The sequence below is a fragment of the Lepus europaeus genome, chromosome 7 (genome assembly GCF_033115175.1).
Source record: "Lepus europaeus isolate LE1 chromosome 7, mLepTim1.pri, whole genome shotgun sequence".
NCBI lineage: Eukaryota > Metazoa > Chordata > Mammalia > Lagomorpha > Leporidae > Lepus > Lepus europaeus.
Window position 1 is genome coordinate 61,136,921 of NC_084833.1, and position 12,362 is coordinate 61,149,282.

The following is a 12,362-nucleotide window of genomic DNA, read 5'->3' on the forward strand; positions in this document are numbered from 1 at the left end:
TGGGCAAAATGTGCTTTATACCTCCAATCCACCCAGCCCCCTTTCAAAAGATACCAAGGGTGGAAATAGCCCTCTCCCAGGTTGTTCTGTTTCATACTTTCAAAAGGTACAGATTCACCTGTGGAGTCATCCTGGGCACTCCACAAGCTACATGCACAGACAGGAAATGTGCTGCCTCTGACACTGGCTGCCAGCAATTTCTATAGACTGGTTCCTGGCTCTCTCATACTCTGCTGCTGGCATCCATGACTAAAGTTCAGCCGCTCCCAATTGGCCCTAAAAGTCTGTTTGGTCAAAGCTAATTTTCTAAGGAATATAATTACTTTCATTCCCTCTTGGTTCACTTATAATAAGAAAAAAGATGGCAAGGTCAGTCATTCTCATTACGTAGATCTGCAGGGACTGAATCACCTAATTCTCTCAATTAACCCTGGTTAAAGAGACCACTCTTTCTTAGGCCTGGTATGTCTCCATTGTTTCAGTCCACTTAGTTTTCCTAGCTCACCCAAAGATACAAAGATGTTCAGTAATCAGTTCATATTGTATACTCACGCCTGCAGTGAGAACAGGTAACAGCTAAACGGCAGTCAGCCCGTTAGAGATCACTTGCTACTTCTGAGCATACCCTTTTTATTTTAGCCCTCACTTTTGTTCAGGCTCTTTCCTCCATCTAGAACATCCTCTTCTATTACCTCCATGGAATAAAGGTTTCCCACTTTCACAGGCAGAGCTCACATGCCACCTCCCCTAGAAGAAGCCTTTTCCACTCCTCCCCTGAGCCTTCAAAGCACTGTGTCCTCTCCTAGCACACTTGTTTTATCCCTTTAAGATAGAATATGATTCCTTATAGACAGAATCTGATTCATTCATATCTTTCTACAGGGCCCAGCACAGTACTGGCACAAAGTTGTTACTTCTTCAGATACTTAATAAATGGACATTGATATACAGCTGGACTAAAATACAAAACTAGTTCATACATCAGTCCCAGTGGAAACAGTAGAGGCACTGCCTTGCCCGGAGTGCCTAGGAGCCCCCAGGACCTCAGCCAGCCATCCCAACAGGTTTGAGTTCTATGGCGCAGCAAAGCCTTTCTCCACACAGGACTCACAGAGAGGAGGCCCAAAGAGCACTGTGTCCAGGGCCTTCAACTGCAGCTTCTGTCGATGACTCCGGTCTGTCATCTTTAGCACAGTCCCTGTCATGGTGGTGTTGGTTACAGCTAACCTGTTGAGGCAAAGAGTAGGGGATCAGAAAGCCAGCAAAGTCAGGAAACCCATCTCCTCTAGGAGCAATTTCAGGGTAATTGCTCCCCTTCACATTCTTGAACACAATCTATACTGTGGTGTCTCAACAGGGAGAATGGACATTTATCAAGAACTGGACAACCCTCTCATTGCATTTCCACCACTGAAGTGCACTGTCCTCCAACGATAACCAACCTACGACCAGCCTCAGACCCGACTGTATATTTTCTGCCACGCTTCTCCTTCCAGGGATTTTAGTCCCTACATATCTGTCCCCACCTCCCAACACTTGTAAAGGCATCCTCCTGGCAAGCCCAGATCAGAATATCATGCGGTGAGGCCCAGTGACTCTGCAGACGTCTGAATTAGCCTGAACCTAACCCACTATCATTATATATAAAAACCTGTTGATGGCAAGCTGAATTAGTCCTGTTAGCATGTATTTGAGTCACTGCAATACAATTTACTCCCAATAAAATTACTGTAATTTTCATGACCTTCAACCACACTGTCAGTGGTAACTTTCTTGCAAACAAGAAAATGACCTAGGAAAAAATGACTTTGTTTCTTTTCTGTTGGAACACAGTGAGTACATGAGGAGGTGAGTACAAGATATGTAAGGTTGAAAACCTCTCATCTGAGCCCCAAAATGAGCATTTAATGCTATACTACTCTGTGAGGTTAGTGCTTTTTTCTGATGCATTGTTTTGTTTTCCCAGCTAAAAAGGAAGTATCTGACATCACACAGTGTGGTTTTTACTCTCGTCTGAGCAGACAGGAACAGCTACTTTCTTCTCTGACCTTGGAAGGCAAACAAATCCACCCACAAGCCAGGCAGTGAGGCACTGTGATTGGGGGTCAGGAGATATGGTTTCTCATCCTAATTCTACTACGGACTCACTTGTCTGATCATAAGCTGCTTGATCCTTCCCCTAGGACCTCAGTTTCCTTCTGCATAAACTGATATAAAATCAGATGCCTTAGGCCGGCGCTGTGGCTCAATAGGCTAATCCTCCGCCTGCGGAGCCGGCACACTGGGTTCTAGTCCCAGTCAGGGTGCCGGATTCTGTCCCGGTTGCCCCTCTTCCAGGCCAGCTCTCTGCTGTGGCCCGGGAGTGCAGTGGAGGATGGCCCAAGTTCTTGGGCTCTGCACCCCATGGGAGACCAGGAGAAGCACCTGGTTCCTGCCTTCAGATCAGCGCAGTGCACTGGCTGCAGCGCGCCAGCTGCGGTGGCCATTGGAGGGTGAACCAACGGCAAAAGGAAGACCTTTCTCTCTGTCTCTCTCACTGTCCACTCTGCCTGTCAAAAAAAGAAGAAAAAAAAAAAGAAAGGGATCTTCAGAAAGTTCTTGGAGAGCGGAATCTACAGGATAAGTTGATTGGCGTGCAAAAAAAAAAAATCAGATGCCTTGCACAATCCTGGAACGTCTTGGGGATCCTCTTTGTAGCACTTCTGCCAGGTGTACCGGACATTGATCAAAACAAGCATCATCATATTTTCTACAGCTTAAGACACCTATAAATGGGAATGCTATCTACTTGTAAGCAATGAGAGAAATGGGGGAAGGAGCCAGCATTTACTAAGCAACTACTGTGTATCAGGCACTGTTCTGGCGCTTTACAGATAGTATCTCATTTAGTCTCCACAGCAACCTTAAGAACTCGTATCTTAACTCTGTTATTAGCTCCAATTTATAGATAAGACACCTGAGACTTAGAGGAGAGTAACTTGCCCACAGTTACACAAAAATAAGTGGTAATGCCAGAGGATGAATTCAAATCTGCTGGATTCTTCCCATGATGCCAAGCTGGTAGTATGGGCCTAGAACCACTCCCATTCTATATCATACACTGAAAGCTCCATGCTTCCTGCTGTCACTAAAGTGCCAGAGCTTGGTATTTTTCTACTCTGTGCTCAGCCTGGTTGTACCTGGTCTTGGCTCTAACCTTAGCCACAGGAGGGCTAACTGAAACCATGACCTAAGAACTGACTTCCTATGCCTTGCAATTTAAATTCATGCTGCAGCCATTCCTCATGATGAAATGACCCAAAACTACTACTATTCCCGTGAGTAGCAAGAAAGAAACTTAACTCCTGGAAATTCATGGTCAATTATGTATTCAATCATCCATTCTTAGCTTTCAGGGCCCAACAGAAAGCCTGGCACATACATGGTAGGTGCTTTGGGAAGTTTTGTTAAGTAGAACTAAACTGAAAACTGAGAGGGAGCCTATCTTCAACCACATGATACAAGAGAAAGATGCAGTGAAAGTTGCACTTAGAACAAGGAAGACTTGGGTTCAAATCCCAGCTGGACTACTTATCAGTTGGACAAATTATAAATTACTTGAGAGTCAGTTTGTTCATCTAAAAGCTGGGATAGTAACTCCTTCCTCCCAGAATTGTGAGACTCAACAGAAATAATAGATAGGAAAGCACTCTATAAACACTAAAGTGATCACTCTTCCAGAATAGAAAGAAGCTATGAAGAGGAGGCTACAGGCAGCAGAGGAGAGAACAGCTAGCTCAGCTAGGCCTGGACAGCAGTGCCCAGGAGCTCTGTGGCTGCAAACTCAATGTGTGGGCCTTCCAACAGCTTCACCTTCCTGATCTCCTTCACCGAAGCTCATAACGTCAATAATATCCCCAGCACAAGTGCAGAGAATCAGTAAGTATAAATGAGAGAATAAGTAAATGGATTAATGACTGAGTGACATACAAAAGTAAGTTGAAATAGTAAAAAGTCCAAGCTGTAGTCCTCTACTCCCTCCCTACTCCAAACCCCAAGTCCTCGAATATTGTGCCTATACAGAAAGCCTGTTGGAGGAGTCATCTGAGACAGGGTCGGGGCCAATGGCAGTCAGCCCCACCTCTGCACCATTTGCATTAGAGTAGATAAATTGTACATACAGCACAGAGAAAACTAAAACAGACCTGAGACTCCAGGGTGATAAAAGAGACAGTTTTCAGAGAGATAGCAAAAGAAAACAGGTTTTGAAATCCACCCAGATCTAGAGTCAAACCACAGTTTCTACCCTAACTAGCCATGTTTGTGACCTTGAAAAGTTACTAAACCAGTTTCATCATCTAAACATAATAATACCACCTCATAGGACTGGTGTAATAATTAAATGAGACACCACATTTAAAGTGTTAAACAGAGTGTCTTGCATATATTAAGCACTCAATAACTGGCAGCTATTCATACTATTACAAGGATTGATAAGAGTATTAAATAAGACAATGGATGCAAAGTGCCTGTCATGCTTTACAGCAAGTATAGAATAGATGTGAGAAGAGAAGAGGTCTAGAGACTCTACCATGAAAAGGATGGAATCTCAGGTAACTGGCAGAGCAACCAGGTCTACCCCATCCCATTTCTTGCACCTTCAAGTAAGAAAAACCTGGTCCCCTGCTGACCTGGGCATGGCATGGCCACTCAGCTGCAGCCTCCGGAAAGTCTCCTCATACTGAGGCAGCTCCACATATGTGATCAGCCACTGCACCACTTCATCCACGGTCCAGTTATACACTGTGGAAAGAGACGAGCACAGTCAGGACTCCAGAATGTCAAGTGCTGCTTGCACTTACTGTTGTGATCTTAACATTTACCACATATGTTTGTATGTTTAACATATCTTTCCCTCACAAAATCCTAAACGTGAAAGGAGTAAACATTATATGACTCTATTTATATAAAATCCTAAAAGAGATAAGTCTATACTGACAGAAAGTAGACCAATGGTTGACCAGATTGACTGGGAAAAAGTGCAAAGAAATGTTTTAGGGAGATGGAAATATGCTATATCTTGAATATGGTAGTGGTTACAAAAATAACAACATGTGTCAAAATTAATCAAACTGTACATTTAAAGGAAATTTATTTAAAAAGTTTTTTTCATTATAAATGTAACCAGGGCTGCAAACCATCATCCACCCACTCAACTATCCAACTAATAAGCATTCATCAAGGGTCCACCTAAGGCCAAGCCATAGAAAATTAGTTCCCAACCCAGTGGACAGGATCAAAACCTAAATAACATCAGGAAAACACTGACTCTAACCAAGAAACATACATGGAGCACAAAGGAGAAAGGGAATAACTGCCTAGGAGTTCAGGGATAGCCTCAGAGAAAGTAATAAATTGCAACATAAATTATTAGAAGAACCTCACCTGAACTATTTCACAGGTGTACAGCAAGAAAGTACTTAATATTCAATGAAGACAGGTTGAAAAAAGAGATATAAAAATTCAACGTGTCTAGTGAATAGAATTAAGGGAGGTAGTAGCAGAAGGATGTTGAAGCCAAGTCTTGACTTCACCTTGCTAAAACAGCTACCATCGTTGTTCTGCAAAGAGCAGCCCTGGGTTGCTCTTGCAAGTTAAATGAGGTCCAGCCCTTTGAGAGGGAAAATGTATAGACTTTTCCTCTTCTCCTATTTTTTGTGTACTTGGTAGAGAACATGTTGGGCACGTTGCATCCATTCTTTTATTTAGTATTGCTATTCAGAGTTGTACATGTTCAAGCAGTAGCAGCCAGTAGCCACAAGCGGCTATTTAAATAAATTTACTAAGATTAAGTTAAATTAAAAATTCAGTTCCTTAATACCACTAGCCATAGTGCAAATGCCCAATAGCTGGATGTAGCTAGCAGTTACCATATTGAACAACATAAATTATAAAATATTTCCATCACTGTAGAAAGTCTTATCAGCACTTGCCAAAATAATTTATTAAAATAATGTCTTGATTTTATATTTTTATTTTGAAGATAAGCCAAAAGTAAAAATGTATATTCTGGATCTTTGAGATATATGAGTAACACTGTCAACTTCAGTGCCCACATTGCATTTGTGTTGATAAATGTGTTACAAAATAGTTATGATAGAATATCGCTGCTGATAATTTTAGGACATAATGTACTACATACAAATAATTTATCTTGAATTTAGACATTTTAATACAAAATAATTCAGAGAACAAAATACACAAAATATATTCTCATAGCTGCAATTCAAATTTTCAAGACAGATGTTACCTTCATAAAGATATAAACCTCCAAGAACTACCCCAACTGATGCATCCCCAGGGAGACTGTCACATTACATGATCATCTATTAAGGCCTATCTTATAGCACTATCATGGACAGGGCTGATTTTTGCCACCAAGTATCCATTGCCCCTTTTGGTGGCAACGGTCCTCTGAATTCAGATTAGGGAAACCACCTCTCCCTTGTTCTCAGATAATGTGCTTCAGACAAAGTTAAATCAATCTCTAGGGGCAGAGTATATAACCCAAGCTAAGCCAATCAGTATATTACATCCTCCTGCCCATGGTGCTTGACTCAGGGCTTAGCATATAACCCCAGTCAAGGCTGAAGAAACTGCACTTTTCTTTTCTTTTCTTTTCTTTTTTTTTTTAACTTTTATTTAATGAATATAAATTTCCAGTGTACAGCTTATGGATTACAATGGCTTCCCCCCACCCCATAACTTCCCTCCCACCCGCAACCCTCCCCTCTCCCGCTCCCTCTCCCCTTCCATTTGCATCAAGATTCATTTTCAATTCTCTTTATATACAGAAGATCAATTTAGTATAAAGATTGCAACAGTTTGCACCCACATAGAAACACAAAGTGAAACATACTGTTTGAGTACTAGTTATAGCATTAAATCACAATGTACAGCACATTAAGGACAGAGATCCCACATGAGGAGCAAGTGCACAGTGGCTCCTGTTGTTGACCCAACAAATTGACACTCTAGTTTATGGCGCCAGTAACCATCCTAGGCTGTCGTCATGAGTTGCCAAGGCTATGGAAGCCTTCCAAGTTTGCCGACTCTGATCATATTTAGACAAGGTCATAAAAGACAGAGTGAGGATAGTAACCAATGATCCTAAGAGTGGCATTTACCAGGTTTGAACAATTATACAGCATTAAGTGGGGAAGAGGACCATCAGTACACACAGGTTGGGAGTAGAGCCATTGGTGGTAGAGTAGAGGTTATGATTACAAAGGAATGAGGCCCAAGTGCACTAGACAGGGCCTAGAACAAAGGACAGAGTCATTATTAGAGGAGCTAAGAAAGGTGCTGTCTAAGCTACAATTAAGTTTTCTGATTGAGAGGCAAATAGAACCTGATAGAAGGGGCTTGATAATAATCTGGTGGGCTTTAGGCCTTGTAAATTCAGAGGCCCAGACCTATCTATCTCTTCACATGGGGTATATCCTAAGGGAGGTGTGAACCTCCTAGGGGAAGGCACTCTGTTGACTTTCATTACTTGGCTGGCCTGGGAGGAGAGCTGGCCAGGTAAAGGCAGGTGGCATCTCTAACAAGAAATTTACAGTTCTGCCTGCAATGTGGCTGACCCTACTTGACCATCCCCTCAGCTGCAGTGGTCACTTTGGAAGTTGGGCTGAATGAAGGGCTTTTCAGCTTAGAGCCAATAAGATCTGTGGCTCTGACCTGGGCATCCTTCGACTCCAGGGCAGGTCCATTTCCAGTGATCCAACTCTTGGCAGAGCTGCCAGGGCTCTTCACAAGCTGACTTCTGCTGAAGCGCAGGCTTACCACATTGAAAGCCACTGCAGTGGACTGGCCTGTTGGGTCTCCTTGAGGGCAGATCACTGTACAGATCAGCCATTAATAGGCCTGCCACCCATTGCTTCTGATGCCTAGCTTTCTTTTCCTCCTGGTTTGTGTTAAAGCAGACCAGAGGATGCAAGTCAAGGGAGTGCCCAAGTCCCATCTCTAATCTTCGGTGGCCTGAACTACAAGTCTATAGTCACAGGCATGTTCTGTAGTAGTTTTTCTAAGGTAGACAATGCCCATGAGGAAAATTATATTAAGAAACTGCACTTTTCAAGATTTTTGTTTGACTTATATGAGATATGCTCTCCCAACACTGGTGCCTGGAATGAAATGATCCTGAACCATAATATATTATAATAATTATAATATTATTAATAGAAGCCATCACTTACATAGCACTTACTGTCTGATATTACTGCTTCAAGCAACTCACATATATTAACTCACTAATCTTTACCACAACCACATGAAATAGAGATCTAATTTTATCTTCATTTTAAAGATAAAGAAACTGAGGCATAGAAAGGTTATATAACTTCCCCAAAATTACGCAGGTAGGAATTGGTAAAGCCAAGATTTTGTCTTGGGTAATCTGGCTCTATAGCCCATGTTCTGAGGATATATATGCTCTTCTCAACATTGCTGAAGCCTTCATTTAGAGGCAAAGCTAGGCCAACAAGTAGATCTAGATGACATCATTGAAACCTTGAGTCAGGTCACACCTGTACCCAGCCCTATTTATAGATATTTCAGTTTTGTGCACACAAATTTTCCCTTTTGCTTATTTCAGATTGAGGGGATTTTCTGCCATAACAAGAACCATTCTAACTTGAAACACTCACAGAGTGATCATTTGCAACATGGTAAATCACATCATCAGCACATATCACTATCACAAACAATCCTTTTAAATACTTTTAAAATTTATGTGATGATTAGACATGCAGAAAGCAAGTTTACCTCTATAATTTACAGAAAGTATTATAAAGGAATAGATGTGGGCTTAATACTCAGGGAATATGTTTCAGACAAATGAAGGTCAAACGAGATCACGACGTATTGGACAAGTCAAAATTTCACAATAGCTTAAATAGAGAAAAATAATGAGAGGAATGACTCATCTGATGGTGTCCAGTAATACAGATATGCTGGTATCTAATACAGATATGCAGCCTGAGAGCAATTCAGTATCAGCTGAAAAGTATTTTATCAGATTTGAAGTTTATTTCTATTTAAAGCATAAATTTGTTTTTGTTTATATTTGTACACAGATTTATACAGTAACTTACATTTCAATTTTATGTTTGTGCATATTTAAATAACTCATAAAAATAATTTAAGTCAGCACTGTAGGTCCAAGATAAATTATTTCCCTTAAAAGGAATTCCTACATTCCTCAAGGTTGAAAACCACTGCTGTGAACAACAAGAAGCCAGAAAAGTTTTGAAGCACAATGAGAGGAGTTGAGATTCATCACTCTCCTCTCTAAAGAACCATACCTTTACCAAAAACTGACTTTCATCAGAATGCTATCATACTGAAGGTGTGGGTCACATCCTCTTCATTTGTGTTCATCTACTGTTTCTAAAATAAGAGTTTCAAACATAGGGACATCAATAAGAATTTACTCAAAAATGACAACTCTAAATGAGGAGTCCCAGAAATGTTTTTATTGTGGCCTCCAAACAATAAAAATCTCCTTTGAAAAATATATAGCTCATGTGGACAAATCCTATAACACTTGTCAAAAAAACAGCATTCTCTGGTAGGCATACTTCACACCTTATGTTGCTTCTGTCACTCTCACATAAGCTAAAGAGGTTAGAAAACTGGGACCATTCCTTTCATGATCCTCCTTTCCCCAAGAAGAGCCCAGCACATGCAAATGCAAAGCAGTTAGTAATACATCTTGAATGAAACAAAGTTGAAGCAAAAATGCTCCAATCTCCAACAAGCAGGAGGAAAGCCGTGAGGCTGAGTAGTTTTGGAGGTAGATGAGATAGTTGGCAGACGCAGGAAATTGAAAAGGGAAAGGTACTGGGTGAGGGTGGGGAGGATGATGCAGGTATAATGTGCTCAGACTGCATCCTGAAAGACAAGATATTAGACGCTTAAGAGAGGGCTGCTTGGGGGGAGGGGGAAGGGGGGAACTATGGCACTGTGGCACTGTGGCGCTATGGCATAGAGGGTAAAGCCACTGCCTGCAGTGCCAACATCCCATGTGGGCGACAGTTTGAGTCCTGGATGCTCCACTTCTGATCCAGCTCGCTGCTATGGCCTGGGAAAGCAGGGGAAGATGGCCCAAGTGCTTGGGCCCCTGCACCCGTGTGGGAGACCAGGAAGAAGCTCCTGGCTCCTGGCTTCAGACTGGCGCAGCTTTGGCTGTTGCGGCCATCTGGGGAGTAAACCAGTGGATGGAAGACCCCATCCCCCACCCCCGGCCACCACCTCTGCCTCTGCCTCCCTGTAACTCTGCCTTCCAAATAAATCAATAAATCTCTTAAAAAGAGAGAGAGAGAGAGAGAGAGAGAGAGAGAGAGAGAGAGAGTGAGGGCTGCTTAAAATCGCTGCTTAGCTTAAATTTCTAGTTACCAGATTAGAATACATTGGAAGGAAAAGAGAAATTAAGAGAAACATTCGAATCCTAGGTTTGGGGAGAAAAAAGATGACAGCACTGAGGTTAAAGAAGTGTTGAGGAAAGTAAAATGCACTAACCATCATTCTTGAAAATGAATATATATCCACACACATTAAAAATGTGATCATTTATAATGAGGGCACAGGAGAATGACACACAGATAGGAGGCAGACAGACAAGTGCTAGCCTGCAAAGCACACAGAACAACACACTCCTGCCACTGCTGCCAGAGGAGCTCAGCCTCGCCCAGCACAATGGAGCCTTTCTGCTTGGCGTGTAGAGTGGAAAAAGGGCCACTTTTTCGTTGCTAGAAAGGCCTCAGGCCAGCGGTACTTCAAGGGCCTTTTGTCTACTGGGAGAATGTCTTAAAACAAGCCTGGACATAGACTCTTGGCATGTGGGAACTCCCCTGTCAACACCCAACACCACAGTGGAGACAGGCAGGAGTCACTCTACAACAGGGTTTCTCAGCCTCTGCACCAAGGAGGTTTGGATGAGATCATTCCTGGGGGATGTCCTATGCATGACAGGATGTTTAACAATATCCCTAGCCCATCTATACTTGCTGCCAGTCATGACAACCAAAACTGTCTCAGTCAAGGGGGTTGCTGAGAACCACTGCTCTACACACTGCTTTAAGTGAAACAGAGGGTCTTTAAGGGGTCCACTCTAAGTGGGGATGATTTCTAGACTAATCAGCCCCTATATGACTAAGATGCAGAGGGAAAGATAATGGCCTCAAGCACATTGTGCCAAACCTCAAGGCAGTTTGGTGATCTGTTTGTTTTTAGCTCTGTATATCATTCTGTTACCTAGGCAGATGCCCTACCTAGGTAGAGCCTGGCAGCATAATGTTGTCTAACCAGAGTCAGGGCAGTCTGAATGAAGTCAGTCATGACGAGCTGTATCCTGGGTAGTCTCTGTTTCTCAGCACACCTGAGTCCCAACATGAAGATCTCATTCAACAATCCAGTGAGACATGAGGGCCACTTGTCCCTAAGGTTCAAAGTTAAAAATCTTATCCTGCTTTCTCATTCCAGACGAGAAATTTGAAAGATCTCTGAGACTATCAGTGAGAGGCTATAGAATTTGGCAAAGAGTTTTTTTTTTTTTTTTAAACAGGCAGAGTGGACAGTGAGAGAGAGAGAGAGAGAAAGGTCTTCCTTTTTGCCGTTGGTTCACTCTCCAATGGCCGCCGCGGTAGGCGCGCTGCGGCCGGCGCACCGCGCTGATCCGTTGGCAGGAGCCAGGTGCTTCTCCTGGTCTCCCATGCAGGTACAGGGGCCCAAGCACTTGGGCCATCCTCCACTGCACTCCCTGGCCACAGCAGAGAGCTGGCCTGGAAGAGGGGCAACCGGGACAGAATCGGTGCCCCGACCAGGACTAGAACCCGGTGTGCCGGCGCCGCAAGGCGGAGGATTAGCCTATTGAGCCGCGGCGCCGGCGCAAAGAGAATTTAATACAGAAACAGAGTCCACATGATTCACATATCCCAACCCCAGGAGTACGTGCAAATGAAAGACTTGGTCCCCCTGAGTCTCTCATTCCTCCAGAGTCTGCCCACAAGGCCTCTCATCAGATCAAAGACTACACCTCTGGACAAAATGACAAACAATGTTACACAGAACCAGGGAAAGTCAACCCCTAGAGTTTTCTACAACCAGCAATCCCTCATAAGAGAGACGCACAAGGTAAATAACTGTAGTCTCCAATCTTTATAATGATATGATCTACTTATAAAAAATAACTGTGCACACATTGCCAATATTTGTACACCTGACTAAATTAAATTACATTCATATACTAACATTAGTGTATATTTTAAAGCATACATAAAAATTAAGGAATGAGATAAAAGTACAGTATAAATAGAAGCTCT

The 12,362-nt window shown here is 42.7% G+C and overlaps 1 protein-coding gene across 5 annotated transcripts in view; it reads right to left on the reverse strand.

Moving 5' to 3' along the window:
* Positions 1–12,362, reverse strand: part of STIM1 (stromal interaction molecule 1) — a 225,412-nt gene that overhangs the window by 37,894 nt on the left and 175,156 nt on the right. For all 5 annotated transcript variants that reach the window (XM_062196608.1, XM_062196606.1, XM_062196609.1 and 2 more), the window contains 2 exons: positions 4,671–4,782; positions 1,112–1,227 (listed from right to left, as the gene is read on the reverse strand). In XM_062196608.1, the coding sequence (XP_062052592.1) occupies positions 1,112–1,227; positions 4,671–4,782 (228 nt within the window). The remainder of the gene's footprint in view (positions 1–1,111; positions 1,228–4,670; positions 4,783–12,362) is intronic.